General features: G+C 37.0%; 1 protein-coding gene across 1 annotated transcript; it reads right to left on the reverse strand.

The window, feature by feature from the left end:
- Positions 1 to 4653: 4653 nt before the first annotated feature.
- Positions 4654 to 14394, reverse strand: sdc4 (syndecan 4). The gene is made up of 4 exons (XM_051896891.1): positions 14133 to 14394; positions 7877 to 8077; positions 7190 to 7388; positions 4654 to 6281 (listed from the first exon to the last, which is right to left on the reverse strand). Exons 1-4 carry the CDS (start codon positions 14190 to 14192, stop codon positions 6121 to 6123), a joined length of 621 nt encoding a protein of 206 aa, XP_051752851.1. The 5' UTR covers positions 14193 to 14394; the 3' UTR covers positions 4654 to 6120.
- Between the last annotated feature and the right edge of the window lie 9921 nt (positions 14395 to 24315).

Here is a 24315-nt window from a genome sequence, read left to right on the forward strand (position 1 = left end):
CATTCCACAGACTTGTTTTTCTGATACGCATTCAAACGTGTAGCAGAAAACGTGTGTGTGTTAATGATGAAACTGTTCCTTGTGCTATGAGGAAGAAAAAAACTGCACATTATACTTCCTTGTCTAGTTGTCCATTCAAACTGTGACCGCAGGCATGCTGTTTTTTCCCAACAGATAAAAGATAAATGGCAACCTCGTCATGGGAACATTAAGATTTGCATCTTATTTTCAATGAGCATTAAGATATTTTTTTACACCACAACATCACCGGATATAATCAACCACTAGAGAACTTCCCCATGCAGGTCATGTGTGAAATAGGAGTGATTAATCTGCTGTTGTCTAGACAGGTTTCAATTAGTTTTCCTAAATGTCTCAACCATCTATTTGTACTGAATTTGCTTCATTTCTCTTGGCTTTTTCAGTGTGAGGTCAAAGAGGGCATGTGTTCAACACTCATTAAACATTATAATGCTGCATCAAACATATAAACTAATTTTTGCCACACCTGCCAATGGCCGGTGAAAATTTACCAGCCATGAAACATAATTAATCCTTATTAAAGTTTCACAAGTTATTCAGTCAACAGTGAGTGATTTTTCTTTGTCTTTTGTAGTTTGATTAAAATTAAAGGTGCAGTATGTAAGAATTCTGTACGCTAGAGGCCTATTCAAAACAAAGGCGTAGCTTGATGACGCCAAGTTTGAGCGCGGAATCTTGGGACATGTGGTCTTCACCTCAACGGCCAGTGGAAAAGAACTGAGATAGGACTCGGGAAGAAATCATGTTCATGGATACGATTATTAACGTTACTGTAGTATGAAGCAGAGCAGGACCGAGTGTTGTGGGAGCTGAACGAGGCCGCTGGAGCGATTGCGCAACACACGCCTCAGGAGCAGCTGAACTTTTATTATGCTACAGTCGCCGGCGCCGCTTCCGCTTTTCCGGTCATGAGTATGAGGTGCAGCTCTGTTTATCATATTGGATACATTTGAGTGTGTTGAGAATGTTATAATGTTACTCTGAGCGTTTGCTCGACGGCTGCTGTGAGACACTGTTACACACTGTTGCAGTAAGCTAGATAAATTTTAGAATATCATATTAAATACTGGATGGCTTGTGTTGATAAATGGCATGCAATTAATTTTAAAATGTATTGTATGATGGAGAAAATTCTGTATTACTTTTACTATAAATAAAGCTGCATCTGATTATGCTATGTTAGCTACTTGACAAAATAGTGTTTTTCTCTGAGGCATGGTAAAGCATGGTACTCGCAAAAAATCAAGAAAATTAGATTTAAACAATAAGACTAAACGTGTTGAGCTATATAACAACAATTAGTTTTCTGTCTATAAATATATCAAAACAGTTGCTCCCTTGTCTATTAAAATGTGTAATATATTAAAGCGTCTTTGATGTTTCCATGGTTTCTACAAAATAAAACCGGAAACCGAGGGTTAACGCGGGCATGACGCAATTGACAGGCGACTCCTCACATGTCCCGGAGCCTTGGTTAAAATTGCAATTTTCTCACGATTTATAAATAGTTGCAAACATTTGGGATATTGTAAGTACTCAAGTGAACAAAATATATAACACTGGCCTAGTAGTTTTTGGATATTTTACTGCAAAAATATTACATATTGCACCTTTAAAAACATAGACAACAGCAGGTTTATTAGGCTGCTGTCACTTTAAGAGCTAATGCACAAATTTAATATCGATACACGTGTTTTCTTTCTCAACTGTTTACGTTCACAGACATAACTGACTATGTTCACGAGGATACTTGCCAAGACAGGCATTTTGACATGATTTTGTTTGAATATGTCTGTTTAAGCTCAAGAAGATGTGAAAGAACTCGATTCAGTATTTGCACGCTGTCTGCGACACAGATTTCTGGGCGTGCGCTACGGATGTGTGCGCGCCCAAAACTTCCCTACACAGTGTGCGAGAAATTAATTCCCTTTTTGTGTCTTCTTGTGCTTTCGTGACGATGCAGCGTTGTTCACGTTCATGTTCTTTAAAATTGCATTGTTAGAATTCATAAAAATGTTACCGTCGTGTAATGTTGGTAATTGACACCGTTTCATATACTCGCCAACACCAATTTTTACTCGCATTTGCGCGAGTGTTAGTTTGGTGAGAGCGCACACGTATATGTGGTTTACAGGACTTACGGGAACTTTCTTCATTTTTTGAAAAAAAAAAACCACTGTTTAGTATGTTTTTTATACATACTAAGTGTCCTTGTAAACCATTTTTACGTTGTAATACCTGTGTTATTATACACATTTGTCTCCTCATAAACCATATAAGAACACACACACACCATTGCAAAACAAAATATTAAACCAAATGACATTTATTTTAAAAGAAAGGCACTTTTAATGCTAAACAATTCACAAAAAGAAGTTTGTTTTAAGTTTGGCTGAATACTTTTTGTAGCAGTTATATGTTTTGTCAGATTTGTTTTGGCCTGAATCAAGAAATCAATGTCAATGTTTCTCCTTTCAAAAACAAAAATAGTTAATGATCAAGGCCTCATTTTCTATTTTTATCCTTCAATCCAAAAAGAAAACAAACTCCCTCTGTTCTCCTGGTATTCTCATCTCATTTGTTTTGGTAGCAGATCAGACAGGCATCAGCATGCTGGGAATCACACACACACACACACACACACACACACACACACACACACACACACACACTCTTACAGTAATTTCTCAAGGGGTGGAAATTCCCCATTTAACACTGAGCCAATTAGATTACTTATTGCAGACTGTCCCATTTTTCATCTATCACAAACAGGTTAATGTATAAATAATATGCAAACCAAACCAGAAAGCTGACATTTTCAAACAAACGCTTTACTTAATGATCTATGAGTGTTATTCAGTTCAATCAGGCTTTTGAAAACCCTACGTAAGGCTCTTCAATCATCCAGGTTCTTCTGCAACACTTAAGGTTTACCAAAGAGCCTTCATATAATGGAGCATTTTCACAGTATGGACCTTGAGTTGATATATGGTTGGTTGTGATTGGAAAGATCTTAATTTTATAGGCTCTTCAGGTCAGCGACAGCGTATTAGAGTTTTCCTGTTAACAGAGGAAAGGTGAAGCTCTCCTGGGTTCATGAAATACATACACTACTGTTCAAAAGTGTCTGATGCTCACCAAGACTGCATTAATGTGATCAAAAATACAGTCAAACAGTGATATTGTGAAACATATATTTACACGTTTTAAAATGTAATTTATTCCTTTGATGCAAAGCTGAATTTTCAACATCATTACTCCAGTCTTCAGTGTCACGATCCACAATATTTTTGTGGAAAATATACTTTTTTCCAGCATTTATTTGAAAAGTTTTGTAACACAAATGTCTTTACTATCATTTTTGACCAATTTAATGCATCCTCGCTGAGAAGAATTTTAAAACTGATCCCAAACTTACGAATGTATAGATGGTTTTCTAAAGAACCATTGAATTTACAGTGTTTCTCCAAAGGTATCAGGTCGCAAAACCATAGTAACCAAACATAGGCAAAGTCGTCATTATATGAAGAGACATTCCACAAAGAAGGCCTCACTCTGGTGAACATTCAGGCATGAAAGGTCAGTTCTCAGAGGAACTCTAAAGACTGTCAATGATTCCTTCGGTAACCCCATTATATAATATTTGAGGTGCTTGAAATATATTGAGGTTATTGCACAATTGGATATTTGAAGCATCCTTGAGGGTTTCACGTGTGGCAATCTCATAAACCACAATGGTGGCTCAAGTATCTTAATTTTTACTGTAAAGGACCACAGTAAAATGACTTTTGCAGAACTGATTCCTTGAAATAATCCCAAATCTTTGTAAACAGATGACCCAATATAACAGATCAATAAAAATAGTTTCCAATAATAAACAAAACTGTGAAACATCACCTTCTTTCCATTGCTTCTTGGATCCTCATTTTCTGAACCCAAACATCAGCCTTTCTTAGGTTCACATTTAAGCCAATTCGTAAATCGAAATATTTCATACCTCCACCTTTGCTACCAATTGTCCTGTTTCAGAGCCTTTCTGCACCATATGAGCCCTAAATAAACTAATTTTTGACTTGATTCAGGTGTGCTTTAGGTCAAGAGGAAGTACTACTACTTTTTAATTATCCTAAATTTGATTATTTTTCACCACATCTGAAGAAATATAGTGACATTAAGGGTACGTTTACATGACAATGATGTACTAAAAATGGGAAAGTTTTTCCTTTGCGTTTTTTTTGTGTACAGACAACAATGTTGTCAAAACGATCCCATTTACACAGATCCGCAAAAACGACTAAAAACGCTGTATTATTCATGCCAGGCCAGTAGTTGGCGATGTCACTTTGTAAAGAAACATTATGTGCCTATATACTGAACACGTATACGTGCGTGATGTCACCATTTTCACAAATTTAAACTGAGAGGATAATGGTATAGTTTTCAAAAACATGCACTTTGAAAACGTTTTCAAAAGTTTGCGTTTTCAGGCCTCCAAAACACTTATCGTGTAAATGAATGTCAAAACACATAAAAAGTTCAGTGTTAATGCTCTGTGAAAGGTAACGTTTCTGAGGATTATTAACAAGAAAAACCTCAAGAGTCTTTAAATGGTTATGTGCATAAAATAGCTTTATTTTCAACAGATCAGAACCTGCATGCAGAAATCAATGATTCATTGACTTCAACATTAGATCAGTGATTTTATCTGGATGTGACCAAACAAAGCAGCAAAATTTATCATTATACACCATGCTAGTAATGCACAGCTCATTCACGTTCCCCTTAACTAATCCAGAACATCCTTCTACAAAACATAAATAGATTCGGCTTAAAAAGTCTAAAAGAAATAGAAACTCTTAAAAAAAAAATCTGTTGAAAGACTAACAGCCTTTGAATTTTTGCACTACTGTATATAAAACAAAATAATAAAATAAAAATTATCACATGTACAACAGCTGAGAAGGGGGACAAAGATCCCCGACCTGAAGGCAGGCAATAAAATACGAGTTAAATTAATAGCAAAAAAATAAAAAAAAACGGAATTAAGAACATCTACAAAAACACTGAGGAAAAAAAAAAAAAAAAAAAAAGAAAAGAAAAACGTTAGTACTAACATTGGTCATTGTTCTCCAACAAAACATTTTCCTTAATGTTCCCGAAAGATACAGAAGCAAACCATCTGCTTTCAGGCTTTATGCCAAAAGCAAATACCGGGATGAGATATAAGAACAATAAAAACTGATTTTGGCATTTAAATATTTGGTAAATAAAAGGCTGTCAAGAAATGGCTAAGTACCAAAGTTTTACATTTTATTCAAATGGCTATATACAGATCCCTGGATGTACAAAGTCTGTTTGCAGTGAACTGATTCTCAATCAACAACATCTGTACCTGTTAAAGTAGCTTAGCTGACAGTCAAGCAGCACTGTAGTGGATCCGGTCTCTCGACATATAAAACCACCACAGCAATTACATACGGATATGTGGAATGTACCATAACACCATAGTTGAAATCAGTATACATTAGTCTAGTACACCAATTTCAGATTTTGCTCTCACGGAATTTAGTTTTGAACATATACTGCATGCCTTCAATTTGGTTTCACCTCTGATGTTTAATATGAAAATTAAAAGGTTTTACAGCACGCAGATTTAAAAACAAAAGACATTTGATAACGTAAAAGGCTACAATAACCACCCCCTCTGTAGCACCAATCATGACACTTGACTGTTTATCATAATGGTGGATAAAATGGTCAATCCAAAGCCTTTAACCAGTGAAGGCTCCATTGCACCTTGTAGTGTTTTATATATATTTAAAAAAGGACACAATGGGCCACATGACAAAAAGGCAATACACTTAAGAGGGTGTGAGAACAAAACCGGGCAGTTTGGCAACAGACGCGATCCTCTGAGATTTCAATGCAAATGTCCAGTCAGAGTAAATTATTCGTTTGAGGTTTTCCTGCGGTTTGCGTGGTATGTGAGAGGTTGGCGGCGGCCCGTCAGGCCGAGGCACTGTGTGAGCTTATAGTTCAAAAGAGAGAGAGAGAGAAGGTATGTGAGGGTGAGGACGCTCATGCGTAGATTTCTGCGGTAGGAGCTTTCTTGTAGATGGGCGTCTTGCCCAGGTCGTAACTTCCTTCGTCTTTCTTCTTGATGCGGAGAACAAAGTGAACGAGGAGGACGATGAGGAGGATGGCGAAGACGAGACCAACTGCTCCGCCCGCAATAACAGCTATAAAACAGAAATAGAAAATGTGAGGGAGGCACAACCTACAGACATGGCTTTAACACCCATTACAAAAACAGCTATATTACATACTGCATGAAAGGTAATATTTGAAAAAGAATAATAGGGACAACTTTAAGTTGAAGTACTACAGTATAAATAAATTAAAGCTATACAGTAACACAAAAAACAAATTACAAATGCGCATAATTACTAAAATTGAATCTTTTAAATAAATATCAAAACTAATGCTAATTTACAATATTAATACTACCATAACAGTATATAAATAATACTAAAATAACACATTAAAGGGTTAGTTCATCCAAAAATGACATCATTTACCCTCATGTTGTTCCACATCTGTTACTTTTGTTCATCTTCAGAACACAAATGGTGATATTTTTAATAAAATCTGAGAGGTTTCTGTCCCTCTATAGAGATCCAACGCAACTATCACTTTCAAGGTCCAGAAAGGTAGTAAAGACATCATTAAAGTAATCCATGTGACTCCAGTGGTTTAACACCAATTTAATGAAGCGACACGAGTGCCTTGTTTGCACAAAAAAAAAAAAAAAAAAAAAAAAAAAAACATTTACCACTTTACAAAATAATATTTTACAAAGCGTATTCACGCAACAATGTCAGCTCTCTCGTTGAAATTGGTAGTTGCTTTAGATCTCTATCGAGGGACAGAAAGCTCTCAAGATTTCATTAAAAATATCTTCATTTGTGTTCTGAAGATGAACGAAAGTCTTACGAATGTGGAACAACACAAGGGTGAGTAATTAATGACAGAAATTTCATTTTTGGTTGAACTAACCCTTTAAATATTCACATTTTGGTCCAATAATATTTATTACTTTGCATATTAAACAAACACTATTACAAACAAACCAAAACCTTCTTCTCACCTGCAAGAACCTCTTTGTTGTGGAACAAGCTCTCATCTCCAGCATGGGTCATGAGCACATTACTGAGCTGGTCACCGTCTTGGTCTGGTGATCCACGCAACACGACCTCGTTGTTTTCAACCAGAATCTTCTCATCTACAGTTGGCTGTGGGTCAAATGGACCCTCGGAATCAGGTATCCGGTTACCGAAGAGATCATCCTGAGAGGAGGAAACAGTCACAAGAAAATTCATACAGCAGTCAAATCAGTTGCAAAAATATGCAATAAAACTCATGGTCATGAATCGTAAGCACACATAAAGTAATGTCAAGTCGGATATGACCCGAACTAAAGACTTTTGGATCAATGAGTCAGTTAAGCAACCATGAATGAGTCATTGAGACCATTGAGTCAGTCCATAATTTAATTGAGAGTCACTTTGACATTCAGTAAGAAAAATTGTCTCATAGGAGTCACAAATCAGATAACACTAGTTGCACAGCATGTTTGTTAATGTACAAAACTAGTGAGGAAAACGCAATAGAAAGATGTGTTGTCTAGTTAGAGCATTTCTTTTTTTAATTGATTCACTTGTTTTAGGTGAAAACCTCATTAAATTCATTGTTTCCAAACAGGCATTTCTACAGTATCCAAAAAGTTGCTACTCAATTTGACATCATGACTGAAAAAAAAAAATGTTATAGCTACCTCAGTTGGGGTCTCTCCAGAGCCTGACATGTCATCATAATAATCTTCTTCATCTTCATCATCATCATCATAGCCATCCTCGTCATCAGTTGGGTTTAATTCAGCAAACCCAAAATCTTCATGCGGAGAGTCACCGGAGGACTCCAGATCCTCATGGGGTGACTTGTTTTTCAGAGGTACCCATGTTTCTGTTTCTCGTACCTACAAAGAGAGAAAGAGAGAGAGAGAAAACACCATTAGTTCAAAGGCAAATCATAAAAGAAAAATTCACAAATTCAGTCTTTGGTAATGTAACCCAAAGCAAACATCAGAAACTGAAGGAAGTGTCACTGATGTGTGAAACAAGAATGATTTAAAGACCTCATTAAAATCAACTTTTTTTATTTGGTTAAGACCTGAAGTAAAACATCTTATATCCCTTTAATGCTTGAGCAGGTTACTGTTCAAACCTTTCTTTGTCTATGGCACCATGATGGTTCTGACAGCACACTTAATTTAATTAAGACACACTAACACTTTTAATCACGTTAGCAGGGCCATTTGGCCAAGCACTGCGAATGGGTTTAAAACAATTAATGGACTAAGCTTATTAGCATAACAGGAGGTAGTAGAACACACATACTGATTTATGTTTTATCTGTTTTTCCTCTTTGTCTCTCTCTCAAGATTCATCCACAAAAGTGGCCATTTTTATTTTCACTGTTGCTATGGTTGCGAGACATCAAAACATTATTTTCTTTAAAAAAACTAACTTAAAAAAAAAAAAAAAAGATTCTAAATTCTATTCTGAATGACGCATATCCGTAATTTACACAATATTGTATTACATTCACACCACTGTTGACCTAGAAGCGAGTCAGCGAGGTATGAGCAAGTTAGTGCAGGTTTGCCGCCATTGTGTAAAACAAGGAAAGAATTCATCGGACAGGGGCTGAGGGTCTTTATCAGTCTCGCTCGCCTGCTCGCTGTCAAAAACAGATTTAAATCAAACATGACTCACTGAAAAGTTTCACATACCGGGAAATCAAAAACATTCATAATGCACAGGTGCGTACTACTCATGCCGCCTAACCCAGTGTAATCACCTTAGACAAATTTCAACACTTTAATGAGGATTTTAGTGACTTCAAGATTATCTTAAACACAAACGTGATGCTTAAAATGGCTCTAGATGCTAAATGGAAGGGTTTTTAAAATGGAGATGGGGGCGGGGGGATGGGGGGGGGCTGACTCATTTTCCAGGAAAACCAGGATCATGCAAACGCCACATGAAACTGCAAGTCAGCTCTAGCCTGCTCTGTTGTTTGAGGATAATAAAAGAAAAAAGGGAGAGCGAGAAACGGAGAATGACAGAAACCACAAGAGGGTGTGGGGAGAGAGACCGACATACTTTATGGTTTTCAGCCTTACAGTGCTGTGAAACCCCACACCAAAATCCCCCAGCATTATGAATTACTCAGCTCAGAGGGAAAAAAAAAAAAAGCTGTCTAAGAAAGTACAGCGGATGCTCTCTGACTGCGAAGAGGCGTAAGGCCGTGGTTTAATTAAACCAATGCTTAAATTCCCATAAGGAAACCCCTTAAATTCTCAGCAAACATATATAAGCCACTTGAAAGAGTTTAAAAGAAATCCCACCGACCAAACTAAAAGCTCTAGACGAAGATGGACTGCTAAAGAAAGTCCCTTGAAATTTTTCAGTCGCAATGCAGGAAATAAATGTTTTTGTTTTTAATTTCTCAGCAATAACCAAAAACCCCCCTCATTTAAAAGAAACAACACTATTGTGAAAGATAATAGCTCTTTAAGAGATAATAGTTAGCTCATTTATTTCACCCAAAACGTGTCGTTCCAAGCCCGTATGACTTTCTTTCACACAAAGGGAGATGTTTATCAATGTTCATGCTGCTTTTGTCCATACAATGGATGGAGTCTGGTGCTGTTGAGCTCCAAAGAGGACAAAAAGCACCATTAAAGTAGTCTGAAAACTGGTGTGCATTGAGCTTGAACTGAAATTTAAGTTATTATTCATGTCGTTATCTAATTTGTGCTTTGATTTGGCATCAATGTCTGCATTACATAAGGGTGAGTAAATTGAGTGAATTATTTCCTTAGGTAACCCTTATGATAGCTGTTAAGACTGTCTGATATGAAGATGACACATGTCTACATTTATGAGTATGCTCTAGTATGAATCTCCAGGATCTTATCCTCAAAGTGAGCTGTAATGTCTGAGAGAAGCCTGTGTAAATTAACCAGCTTAGTCAACCAGGCCTCAGTCAAGACTAGCAAAGCTAGGAGCAAATCCGACCATCTGCTGACAAATGGTCTGGCATCTGTTCCAGTGAGTCACAATGGGAGAGGTAAAGAGAAGATACCGCAATCAGTGACTCATCCAATACTGTGGTAAACTGTCCCTGGTGATCAGGTGATTATTCACTGTTTGAGTTTAAAGGCCAATTTTAAATAACCACAACTGTTTCGCATCCCAGTTTTACAAAGCAACTTCTGTGTATAAAAAGTCATTGGTAGGTCAACACAAAATTGGAACGCATTTCACAGATTTTCTCCTAAAAATGTAAAATATGTCCACAGACTCTGTCTGAGATTCATTGGTGATCCACTGAAGCTACAGTACAAATATTATCCGCTATCATCTGTTGTGGTTTGAAGACTCTCCTTGTTGTCCTTTCAGGTCACAACCAATTACAGCCCCAGTCATCAATACAAACGGCGTCTGTCACTCCCACCAATCGGATTTATCCATGTCATCTGATCTCCTCATGAGATACACTCCTCACCTGGGACAGAGTGAATGTCCTACTTTGCACACACAAACACACTTGCACGTCAGGAGAATTCCTTCCACCTTTGTGGGAACTATTTATAGCTGCATTTTTCCTTCCTACACATCCAGCTGAATATCAACAGAGGGGCGGAAAGACTCACCTGCCTGTTAAACGATACCACATTGTTCAATCACACGCCAAATTCTCACCCCAACACCTGTTCAAAGCCCTGAAGCATTAGGGTATGTGAAGGAAACAAGATTGGACTTCGAAATCTACAACTAAACCAAACAAAAAAAAGACTATTCAGCTTCACTGTCGTCAGCCTCTATTCTCTCCCACAGGAAGTGTGATCACGCTTTCCTTCTATCTGTTAGTGGCTTTCATTAATGAAGCTTCTCACCATTAAGTCAAAGCCTGTTTAATACACAATGAGCCATTCTGAATAGCCCAAACAATCAGTATTGTGTAGTCTGAGTCTGAAAACACGAGGAGTTCTTTAAGCTTTCTGACAACAGACCTTCCCTGACTGACGAAAACCTGAAGTTAACAGAGACTGAGATTTGACTTGATATTGCCAAATATGTTATTTATGGTTTAAGATATTCATCAATAAACTTCTCTAATGATGAATCACACCATACCATGCCATTACACATATGTATGTTCAACAGGAAACAATGATGTTCACAGGTAGTTACTTAACATATTATATGCATAATCACTCAACTTTTTACAGCCATTAATTTGAGAAACGAAAAGCATTAAGATTAACTGTTAGACATGGCCAAACACTTCCCGAGTCTCCCCACCAGAGCAGCAGCTCATTTTCATTTAAAGGGACACACACAAAAACGGTGTGCTTTTGCTCACACCCAAATAGAGGCAAATTTGACAAGCTATAATAAATGATCTGTGGGGTATTTTGAGCTGAAACTTCACAGACACATTCTGGGGACACCAGAGACTTTTATTACATCTTGTAAAAGGGGCATTATAGGTCCCTTTTATCATTTAAACAAATTATCTGTCAATCATGTGTCAATCTCTACATGGACTTGTACCTGAGAAGCATGTGACTGCAAGAAAACAATTCCCTCCAAAAACTACACCATTACTAGCATCTGAACAATACAAAGACTCAGGAAAACAACTTAAAAAGGGAGGGTGTAGTCCACAAAGAAACCTAAAGAGTGTAGGTAGTAAAGTTAATTCAGATCAATACAGATATCAAAAACCCAAATGCTGATGCAAGCACACAATTAAGCACAAATAAAAACTTGAAGTGTTATCGTCCACACTACTAAGCTGGAAAACAAGAAAAAGGCAAACTCAAGAAAGAGGAACGGTCATTACAAAGGACAGCTGGTAGCTGGTTATCAGCGTTTCCAAGTAAAGCCCGTCTGGCATATGGCTAATAGCTCCACAAGCAACAGAACTGGAACGGTGATGGATGTGGTCTGCTAAATGACTCTAGAACACACAGGGTTCCCTTTACATGGCCTCAAGATATTCCTTTGGACTTGCAAAACAAAAGGGTTCAGCATAAGGCATTGTATTTGTTGAAATAAATATTGAAAGACGCATACACTAAACATTGCATTCACAAGCAAAGTTTCTTAAATAACTAAAATACTTCTTTCACCCAAGCAGCAAATAAAACCTTCTCGCCCTGTGCCAACATTTCACCCTCAAAAGCGATTTAATAGGCCAGTGGACAGCAATGCAGTAATCATTATTACATCCTGGCGAAAGTATTTATCATGCTTTGCCTTTCAACAGCCATTCAGATGAGCCTTGCACCCCAAAAATAACAGAGCAAATAAATAAATAATAATAAAAAATAAACCTATTCATATGCAAATCACCTCATGCCTAATTCATAACACAATCATTACCAGGACATCTAGCATGGCCATTACACTTTAAAAATAAATAGCAAAATATTCACAGTGCATGTAAGGTTTTAGTTATTATTGTGAAAAAAAATATTGATCATTATTATAATCGAATTGAATCAATATCATTGGCCAAACAACCACAGCATTAATAACATCCCATCAGGTAAGGAGGTGAAAGCTGCGCAAGTATTCAAATATAATAATCCCTGAAGCCAAATCGAGAATATCCACTCCTAATTTGCCTACTGAGGTTTAAAGTGTCCATGCCATGTTGAGTTTAACCCACACACACTCATCCAGTGGCTGAAGAGGAGGAACCTGGATGAAAGAGGTGAACCATTTAAATCCGCCGAAGTGTGTGAAATCCCAAAAGAAGGGCTGGTCAAGGTCAGGAGGGGTCAAATTCCTCAGGAAAATGCAAAAGAATGGAGAGGGAGGGGGATGAAAGGAACACAGACACTTCTGCATGATTTTGAGGAATGCTGCGGCCTTCTCTGCCTCGAAGGATAAGGAGTGTGCAAGCTTGTTGTTGCAACATTCCCACCCGAGCTTAAATCACACCATCTGATTTACTACTAACAGCACAGATAGTTTACTGTTCTATTACTTTATTTCCCAGGGGATTACACAATATTACACACTAAAACCTTCAGCAGACAAGGTCAAGACACAAGACGCAGTCTCCAAAGACAAAAGCTGCATCTGTTGGTGTTGAAGTGTAGATAAAAATCTACGACAACACCTTTCCAAAGGTCTGTGAGAATGGAGGCTTTGGGCTCAAAGAATTTGCATTTTGACTTGTGTGAGGGTGTGTGTGTGTGGCTGACTGACTGACCGAGCAAGCACACTGGGTGGCATTTGTCTTCTATTTCAGCTCCAAAGACATCTGCAGCAAGCTATTCTTTTGAGTTATGAAAGAACTGGCCAACACAAAGCTGTGGCATCCCATTCACAGGTGCTCCAGTGGGTGATTCCATAATGAACAGATGGAAAATTAAACCTCATGGACTGAATCCAGTCTAATCAAATAGAGCTAGAAAAAAAAATTCCTGCAGGCAAAAACTGTCACATGAAAGCCAGTGCTACTCATTAGGTTACTCAACAAACAAAAATGAGCAAGACTAGTTTGGTGCCAAATGCCAGAGAAGTACTCTCTTAAATAGCCTATATATATATTTTTATATTACATACACATATACACGCACACAAAAGAATAACACAATAACACAACACAACGATTAATTGTACTAATAATTTATTGTAATATTATGTTTATTTCAGGTGCGAACCCATCGGTAAATTCGACCAAAGTCAAAGAAGGCTTGCCTAGACGTTTGACAATTAAACTAAAGTTAAAATCATTAATCTAAACTGTTAATTTTATTGAACATATAACTTAGAAGCCTTTGTTGTTTCAACAGGTCTCTTGTCAGAAAGCTAACGCTTTAGCTAACACAAATATAACAAACTTTTTTTCGTCAAGTGTGATTATAGAACACGATTTGGCTCGATTATAGCGATAGGATCTTGAATGAATGTAATATTAGTTAAAATTCACAAAATACTCACCGATTCAGCGAAAACAGCAGCAGCCGCTGACAAAACCAACATGAGGTAAACTTTCAGCATCTTCTCTTCAAAATAAGAAGCCCTGGTGACGAAAGTTGTTGACAGTTTCCGAAATGATTCACTTTTATAAATCAAAATAAACCAGTCCTTGCTTTGTTAGTCCTTTTTCTATGTTGATTTGAGGGGATTTTTAACGCGTATTTCTTACTGCTGTCCTCTGTGTTAGTACGCAGTATTCCTGTGTAATCATTGATCCCCCTTTGGTTTTATTCGACTTAAACTCCGCCCCATATCGCGTTCGCAGCCAATCAGGGCCTATCAAACGTGACGTAGTTTACGGAAACTCCAGACGCAACAGGTTTACCACACCATTTCGAATCCATGTAGACTGAGAACTATGTAAACAGGGAAATTATACGATTATTAGAATGGGGGTTTTGCCTATGTGTTAATCGCTTACCATTATAAAATCATCCGTCCTCTGACAGTATCAAATGGTTTACGTTCTAAATTTCTGTCATTGACCAATATGAAAAGAGGATGACTAGAATTTTTGAGGAAGAAGTGCTAGGAAAGCGAAAACACAGACGTTCATGGAAAGTTTGAGTGACGTACACTTCCGGGTTTTTTGAGCGTACTTTCTGAGAGTTCTTCCTCTTTCCCTTAGGAGTTATGGAAAACAAAAAAACACAATGGTATTTAGATAAAGTAGTTTTTTTCACCCTTGCTGACAGAAATGCTTAAACTAGCTGGTCTTAGTTGGTTTAAGCTGGTTTTAGATGGTCAATGGTCTCTCAGCCTGGTCTTCAGATTTAACTTTTCAGCATGTTGATCACCCAGTTGACCAAAAACCTTCAGCAAACTGACTAGGCTGGGGAAACCACCTAAAACCAGCAAACCATCTTGGTAATAGTTTGTTTTCATTTTCATTTTCTTTACATAAAATTAGTTACATTCAGGTTTAACTGGTGCTGTTGCATCACAGAATTAACAGCTGTCATTTCCAATAAATGGTGTCAGTTTGGTGCTCATCCAGTCACAATAATGGGAAATTTCTGAATACGTTTTCTCATTCGTATTGCAACATTTCTATTCTATAGCATGACTTTGAACATGTAAACACTTTTGCATGTCACAACATGACACTGTCAGTGAAAAGATCTCTACTCCCCAGTCCACATTATTCATCTAAATCATCTAATTTCTGTAAAGTCAGAAATATATTCTATCACAAAGATTACAATTAGGCATTTCTATAAAGTAGGTTAATCAGCAGCACCACTTTTAATTCACTATTAGTGAGAAAAGTGTGGTTTAAAAAGCAAAGTGAATCATTTGACTAAAATGGCCATTATGTATTCTAATCTTGACCAGCAGTTCAGAGAGATAACATACACTGAATTACTTTAATACATGACATTATTAATGCAAAGTCAACAACATAATTATGTACGTTCATGCAAATGTTGAAACAATAAAAATCCTCTGTTTTAAATGATCTTGTAGAGTTATATTTGTCCACTGAGGAATCTTGCAGTATTAAATGGTTAGTTCACCCAAAAATAAAATTTCTGTCATTAATTACTCACCCTCATTTCGTCCCAAATCCATAAGACCTTCGTTCATCTTCGGAACACAAATTAAGATATTTTGATGATTTTTGACGAGGGTTTCTGAAGCACACATAGGCAGCAATGTCATTGCACCTTTTGAGAGACATCGTTAAAATAGTCCACGAGACAGTGGATCAACCTTAATGTTCTGAAGCGACGAGAATACTTTTTGTGTGCAAAAACAAAACAAAAATAACGACTTTATTTAACAATTTGAACTGCTGTCATATGCAGTTGACGTAGTTAACGCAGTGCAGAGCTTCCGTGTTCTAGTGTTCTAGAACGCAACTCATTAATACTGAGTTCGGATGTTCGGATGTAAACACGAAAGCGCTGAACTGCGTTCACTATGTCGACTGCGTATGACAAGTCGACGTTTTGTTTTTGTGCACAAAAAGTATTCTCGTCGCTTCAGAACATTAAGGTTGAACCACTGTAGTCACGTTGACTATTTTAACAATGTCTTTAGCACCTTTCTGGACCTCAAAAGGTACAATGACGTTGCTGCTTCTGTGTGCTTCAGAAACCCTCATCAAAAATTATCAAAATATCTTAATTTGTGTTCTGAAGATGAACAAAGGTCTTACGGGTTTGGGACGACATGAGGGTGAGTAATTAATGACAGTAATTTCATTTTTGGGTGAACTAACCCTTTAAGACTTCTTGCATGATTATGGTAGGTCTATATGTTCTCCACTTCTGCACATACAGCAGTTTACTAGACGGCAATTTCAGATTGCTTGTAAAACAGTGGTAAGGTCTAAGTCGTAAAAAGTAACATCTGCATATCTGACCTGGTGCTCGTGAGGTCTCAGACCGTCCTGTATTATGAAGTGAGAGAAGAATCTGGCCTGATTTCAGCCTTGATTTGTTTAGTCTGGTCTAGTGTACATTTTAAACACCCTGATGGAAGTGTCCTGAAAAATGCAAGAGATGAACATCTTAAGATTGAGAGTGTGTAGTGAAATACATCTAGATTGAATGCATACAATGTGAGAAATGCGACATGGGGGAAACTGGAATTTTGACAACAAAAATAGCATCAATCAAGGATATGATCTAACATTACATAACAACTTAGTAATGCATAATGTTCCTTATAATTTCCAATAAAGATGCAAATTATTATTATTACCTGAAAGTCCTGAAATGCACAAATCAAAATTGCGTGCATAAAGCATCTTAGAAATGTGCCATGGTTATGAACTGAAAGCTTGTTGCGAATCCTTCAGAGACTTTTCGCATCTTTCAATCTCAGTTCTTTTTTTCAAACTGACCAGTTACACTACGTATTCTTCGATACATACAGTTCCGCCTACCGGTTTGTGCATGAATGTAATGTGCATTTGGTTGTCAGCATTGCTGTTATGCCGTCATTGATAATCATTTGGTTCTAGGTTCAGCTTCTGATCCAAGAACAACGATGGAAAAGTTTAGGCAGAGGCAGTAAACACTGCAGCTCGGGTCAGCTCGTTCAAGCAGTTGTGGCAATCAAATCCACATGGTGTACATTAGAGAGAATTGCCTGGCTCGGTGCTGCTGTACGCTGGCCTTCTCCACATCCCCGCCTCGACTTTCACTCAGTCATAGTCCGTCTTTTGTCTCCATTTAAAAAAGCAAATTCCACCCAACCTCTGACATAGTCTGACACACATTCCAATTCGAGCTCAACAATGGAGGCCTTTGTGCCTGTGCTGCTGTGTGTGTGTGTGTGTTTGCTTTTCATTTTTTTATTACACTCTAGATGAGCTTGAAAGTTTAATCATTTTCTGTAGCCATATTGCTACATATTTCCCCTCCATAACAAAAAAACACAGTTGCAGAAGAATTTATGACTGTTTATAATGGGAAAAAAAAGAGTATGAAGTTCTGTGTGGTCCCTGTACTTTTAGACTCTTTTCTTTCTTCTGTGTGTTTGTATTCTATCTATCTATCTATCAATCTTTCTATCTATCGATCTATATATCTATCTATCTATGTGAATTGAACTATGAATCAAGATGGCGTCGTTTCATAGTGACATAGTGTTGCTCTCTTCACTGTTTTGTGTAATAATGTTTTGTTTCTGGCTGGATTGTGCTGGTGGCGTGATGTTATACAACACTAAGTCCTCGTGTTTTTTGAACAGCACTTATTGTAGGATGGTTCATGCTCTCAATTCCTCTGGGATTTTTTGCATCTGTATTTCATTCCTTGTAATTGATAGGATAACGTATGTGTGTTGTTTTGTCTCAGTGTATGTACTTTACTGTTGATGAGCTCACCAGTAAAAAATCCATACAACTAGGTTGTGATGACAATAAATAAATAAAATATCTATCTATCTATCTATCTATCTATCTATCTATCTATCTATCTATCTATCTATCTGTCTGTCTGTCTGTCAATCTATCTATCTATCTATCTATCTATCTATCTATCTACACTGTAAACCCCAGTGTTGTCATTAATAAAGAAATCAAGTTACCATAACTTAACATAACTTAAAATACCAAGTTTTGGCATCAAAACTTAAACAGGTGTGTTTAATGCACTCTTTTGGCAGCAAAAATCTTTTGAATTAAGGATTTAAAGGGTTAGTTCACCCAAAAATGAAAATTCTGTCATTAATTACTCACCCTCATGTTGTTCTACACCCGTAAGACCTTTGTTCATCTTCGGAACACAAATGAAGATATTTTTGATAAAATCCGAGAGGTATATTCTCATCCATAAACAGCAATTTAACCAACATTTTCAAGGTCCAGAAAGGTAATAAAGACATCGTTAAAACAGTCGACGTGACTGCAGTCGTTGTTAAGTTGTTATGAAGCGACGAGAATACTTTTTGTGTGCAAAAGCAAAACAAAAATAATGACTTTATTCAACAATATCTTCTCTTCTGTGTCATTCTCATACGTTGTTTACGTCTAGCACTTCCAGGTTGTACTTCAGAATGCTGACTCATTATTGGCCGGCTCCTGCGCCAGCATCACACGCATGCGTTGTGCTGATCACGTGATCAGCTTTGGCCAATACTGTTTTAACGATGTCTTTAGTACCTCTATCTATCTATCTATCTATCTATCTATCTATCTATCTGTCTGTCTGTCACTCTTTTTTCCTTTGCTTTAAAACTACATTTTCAAGTTTTTGTACTTGAGGTCCATTTCTGATGTGCTGTCCCTGTGAGATATCTGGTTATTGTGCAGTCAGAGCAGGTGTGTGAAGGTTGTGTCATTCTTTGAGGAATGTTACTACAATGTATTCAGTGATATCTTTAAAGTATTTAGCACACACAATCTCTTCTAATCTCTTTCTCCTGAGGGGGCGTTACACATGAGATGATGTTTGTGCTTGTCATTGCTTTTGTAAACTACTCATTATGAAGTAAATAAGCTCATCACAAAAACACATGCCACAGAAGACACTTAGAACAATAAAACTACGCAATCTCTCTTGAGCGGCCTACATCAATTAGGTTAACGCTGTTAGGGGTGATGTTTTTGTCCTGGCTGACTTTTTGTTTGTTTGTTTTTCTCTATCTTCCTTCATCAGTTTACAAAGGGTGCAACCCACATTCCTCTATCATTAACATAATTAACATATTAATTGCTCTAGATGTAACGGAATTGTTATCTGTGTTGATGAACGATGAGTTGTTATCAGGCTCAGATGGAATGAATATATATATATATCAACTTAAATTACATTAAACTGACTTTTATATATATATATATATATATTCAATGTAATTCTGTGGAAATCAGTTTTTTATATTCATTTCTTAAATATGACAAAGCATTTTTCGTATTCTCTTTTTGAACATGAATATGACAAAGCATTTTGCTTTCCCTTTTCAGTTAATTTCTCTTCTTTGGAAATTCACACCCACTTTTTTTTTTTTTTTTACCATGGTATCACTAAAGCACCACCCATTGTCCACTGAACTTTGGACTGGATCCTGCTGCTCTTTCTAATCTAACAAGCTCCCTCACTCCATTTGTGTATTTTCTCTCTCTCATATTCATTTTCATTCTTTTCATATTCATATGGAGAAAGAGATAGAGTCTGTAGAAGGTCACTCTGTTGACAATAAGCCATAAAAACAGGCACACAACAGCTCCAGTTCACCCCCTCCACCCACATCCGCCTACCGCACGGCCAAACCATATATAGAAGAAGAGTACATGGCAGTTCCCTTTCCTAGCACATGCTAAAAGTCACGGAGACGTCAGCACTTCCTGTGCATATACAAGAAAATGGAATTCAAAAGGAAGCCCAAAGGGGGTTAAACAGCAGGAGACATTGTGTGTGTGTGTGTGTGTGTGTGTGTGTTTGAGTATGGAAAAGGATACAAGAAACACCATGTGGTAACTGAGCAAAGCTGTGATAGGGGAATTGTTTGGAATGACTGGAATTTCCTGCTGAAACGTCACATGTGCTGCACTGGTCAGCCATAGTTTACGTGCACAGCCCGAGAACTGCCTGATGAGAAAATAGCTAACCATAAATTATGAGTCAAAAGATTTCACATGAATGATATTTGACCTCAGTGCGCTGCTGTATCTTGTGGTGTAATTCCTTTGGGAATTTACTAGACAATAGTTAGTCCAATATGAAGAAAGCTGTAAGCTGGGTATATCATTGTGTCTTCTAAAATAATTAGAATGTTATTCTATTAAATTATTCATATTGATTATCATGAACCATACAAATGTATACCTTAAAATGCACAATAAAAGACTAAATTGTACATATGCATGTATGTGTTTCAGGGTGTGGAGTTTGGATGAATAGAGTCATACTACTCCAAATTTTACTGGAAGATTATCAGCCACTGCCTTTGTTAGGCAAAAACTCTGACATGGATCATTTTACCATTTCAGCGTGTTTATATGCCCAGGAGACAATATAGACACTTAACACGTCTCTGCTGTTTCACCTGCCCGCTGCGTTTTTTGCTGTCAGCCAGGTGTGACATTTCAATGTACAATGAACGTTTCTATTTTACAAGTCACATGATTCTGATGAAGACAAAATATAATTCTCTGTGCACTTTCCATTATTACAATGAATCTGGGTTTTTTGGCAAAAGGTCAGCATGTAACCGAGTCAGTTTCTGTTCTGCTTTTTGGTAGTGAGCAGACGGCAGGTGCTTTCTGTGGTTTCATGAAAAAATAAAAAGAGTTTCTGGTGTGCTCTATTAATATTACTCTATTGCTAATTTTAGGTGCTTTTCATTTTCTCAAGATTCTTGCTTTCATTAGTGGTGTTTGCTACAGCAAGCATCATTTTACTTCAAACCTCTAAACTTAAACTGTGTAACTCATGCTCTAATGTTTGTGCTGCAGATATATGAAATTTTATAATGCAGATTTTAACAGAGGGAGTGAGTCTACTCAGTGGCTGTGTTCGAAATTGCCCCCTATACCCTTAAATAGGGCACTATTTGAAAGGGCAGCCATTTGTAGTGGTGTCCAAAACCATAGTGGACATTTTAGAGTGCACTCATTCAATCCTACAATGCACAGCAATAACAAGTGTACAACCGATGTACGGCAAAGACTTTGTATACACTCAATGAATAGTGAATGCCCATAATGCACTGTGAGTTGTCACGTGCGAATGAATTCCTGCGTCTCGTCAGAAGATGGCGTCTGCAAATGAATCATCCATCCATCCATTTTGCAAACCGCTGGTCCAATGTGGGTACAGCGTAATATCATACAAGTATAAATTCCTTTTTAATTGATTATTAAATTGTTTAATTAAGGTTTATACATGCTAGTTTCCATGACAGAGTTCAAGATAAATCTTTTCATTACTACTGGAGCCGCCAGTTTGCTTCAAATGATTATTAAAGGACAAGCACAAACTATGCAAAAGATGCAGCCTTTCCGGCGCACTCAGTGTCTGAATTCACTCACTCGATTTCAGTTCACTCCCTCAAGTTGGACTATTAGTTGACTAATTTAAGGAAAAGTAAATGAGGGTATAGGTGGCGATTTCAAACACAGCCAATATGTACACTTCAGGCAGATCCATAGACCACAATGCAACATGATTGTGACGTCACAGCAGATCGCACTTAGTGTATGATATTGGAGTTATTTTGACATTTAACCGCATATAATACATGTAGCTACCTTAAGCTGTCTTTGTCAGAAACAAGAAAGTCATATACACCTAGGATGACTTGAGGGTGAGTAAAGCTTGGGCTAATTTTCATTTCAAAGTGAACTAATCCTTTAAACACAGCCCAGTTACACTAATGAATAGAGTGGTGGAACTATGATGCATTTTTGTAGGCCAAAACCTGGAAGCGCGTTAGCATTTTAGCACTTCCGGTTCCATCGTCCCGATGTCAATGGGTTTTTTTAATAGGTTTTTGGTAAAATGGCTGAAATAAGGTCCGTGGTTAACACAAGCTCAAGATACTTTCACGTTTTATTCTATGAGATAAAATTCATCAGTATTACCCTACCCGTGACTTTTCAATGCTGTTAAGTGTCTTGAAAATGACGGTTGCTAACAAGTGGCTAAATGGGACTACAGAGGCTGTCGGCGACATTAAATGTAATGATGCCAAACCGGTAAGCTCAGTCCACTTTTACAGCCTAGTTATGCTTATTATTGCGCTCATACAAACAATTCTAATTCAAACTTTATGGGAAAATGTTTTTAGATAAAGAGAAAAAGAGTTGTTAGTGGCTTAGTATTGGTGACATTGAAATCGTGGGACCTTGGTGTAGTTTGTACCATTATTCAGGCTTCAAAAGTCATAAAAGTTGTGTTCATCTGTGAAAATTATCTTGAGGTACAAAATGTGTAAGTATCATTAACTTTTGTTGATCACAGAGCTTATTTTTTTTTGTGATAATCCAAAAGCCTATGGGAAAATCCTATTGGGTTTTTGTCGAGGGAACCAGCAAGATGCTAACTGCCGAATTGCCTACAAAGTGACGTCATAGTTCCACCACTCTATTGGAAGACCTCGCACATTCAGAACAAACAAACAAAAAAACTTCTGCGTTGCCAAATAAGGTGGATGCTTCATTTGTATTTCTGATTAGGGGGTTTGAATCTGAGTCTGTGATAATGTGGACATCTGAGGTATAATTTATTGCTTTGAGGTTGCTCTTTGAAAAAATAGAACTAAATGAGAGAAATGTACTCTTATAAACCAAAACATCAGTATCAACTTTTTCAAGGTCAGAAACACTGATATGCAAAGACACCACATTTTCAATATCAACAAACATTTATCATCAAATAAATTTATAGCTCTGTACTCTATAAAATTATTTGATGGGAAATGTTTGTTGATATTGAAAACTTGGTGTTTTTGCATATCAGTGTTTTTGACCTTGAAAAAGTTGATACTGATGTTTTGGTCTGCCAGGCAGAACTGGAATAGATAAGCAATGAGACACTTAAAAACGAGCCAGCATCTACCAGCATTGAGCTTGCAGTCATTCAGATGATCATGATTAAGTGCTTGATGCAATCAATGTTCTGCTAAGCATCACCGCATAGAAAGTCTCATCTCATCAGTCAGTGAACGTAGAGACTTGTGTTGACTTTACACGTTTCTTCTCACATTACACAGCTCATTAGAAGGTAGTTTAGAAAGTAATCAGAACAACTTGATCTTTGATCATAAGCCAGATGAATGCCAGCACTTTCATTTGCAACTGAATTGCTGTTAATTACAACAGAATATGTTTATTCACCCTTTTATTATGCATTAGATTGGAGATCAAAGTCAGTGAGTGCTTTCATCTGTATTTCATATGCTTATGAAATCTGTAATGGAGTCTTATACATCTTGATTTATGTTACATAAAATGACTATTTTAACCCCCTTCTTTTGTCTGTTATAACTAAAAAGGAAATATGATCAAATATATGTGTTTGAAAGATACTAAGCAGTTGCTAAGCAGTTGCTAGGTTGTCAGGTTCATGATTAATTTTATTTCATTTAAAAGAGGAAAAAAAAAATACTGATTAAGAAAATGATACTCAAACACGAAGTACTCAAATATTCAAATTGTTCAGTGATAAAACAGGGAGAGTCTGTCATTTTCATCAAAAGATCTATTTCGATTAAACATTTTGAGGTATAAAAAAAAGAATCTTATGCACGGATGAATTGTTCACAATAAGATTTATCATGCAATGCACGCTGCATTTACAAAATAGATGTGAATTTTCATTTCATACTGTAATGCTAATGCAAATGGTTAATTTCTAATACATTATTTATTTTAAATATAAACAATATCATGAGATTTGTTGATGACTTTATTATGAACATGCCAGGGTAGAGAGTTTTATATACATATAAATACATAAGCCATGTGAACCAATTTGAGCATTTCCCCAAATTCAGCTGAAGTAGAAAAAAAGGAGAATGAGAAATGAGTGGCTGAACCCGTCAAAAACACATACAGACTCATCAGAGCGATCTATAAGGGTTGAGATCTGGATCTTTCCAGTCTCACTCAACTCTGCTGACCTTTGACCCCCAGTTGCTAGGATCATGCCCCTGTGAGGGTGGCTGTGGGTTGAGTGGCGACAGAACCGCG

The sequence above is a fragment of the Ctenopharyngodon idella genome, chromosome 6 (genome assembly GCF_019924925.1).
Source record: "Ctenopharyngodon idella isolate HZGC_01 chromosome 6, HZGC01, whole genome shotgun sequence".
Lineage (NCBI taxonomy): Eukaryota > Metazoa > Chordata > Actinopteri > Cypriniformes > Xenocyprididae > Ctenopharyngodon > Ctenopharyngodon idella.

What these genes read in the sequence shown, in the direction of transcription:
- sdc4 (XM_051896891.1), bottom strand. Translation starts at nt 14,192, where the DNA reads ATGCTGAAAGTTTACCTCATGTTGGTTTTGTCAGCGGCTGCTGCTGTT. An exon ending in CTGGAGAGACCCCAACTGAG is followed by an intron (nt 7,389 to 7,876) that starts GTAGCTATAACA and finishes TCCTCCTCTCAG; the next exon opens with GATGATCTCTTCGGTAACCG. An exon ending in CAACAAAGAGGTTCTTGCAG is followed by an intron (nt 6,282 to 7,189) that starts GTGAGAAGAAGG and finishes TCTGTTTTATAG; the next exon opens with CTGTTATTGCGGGCGGAGCA.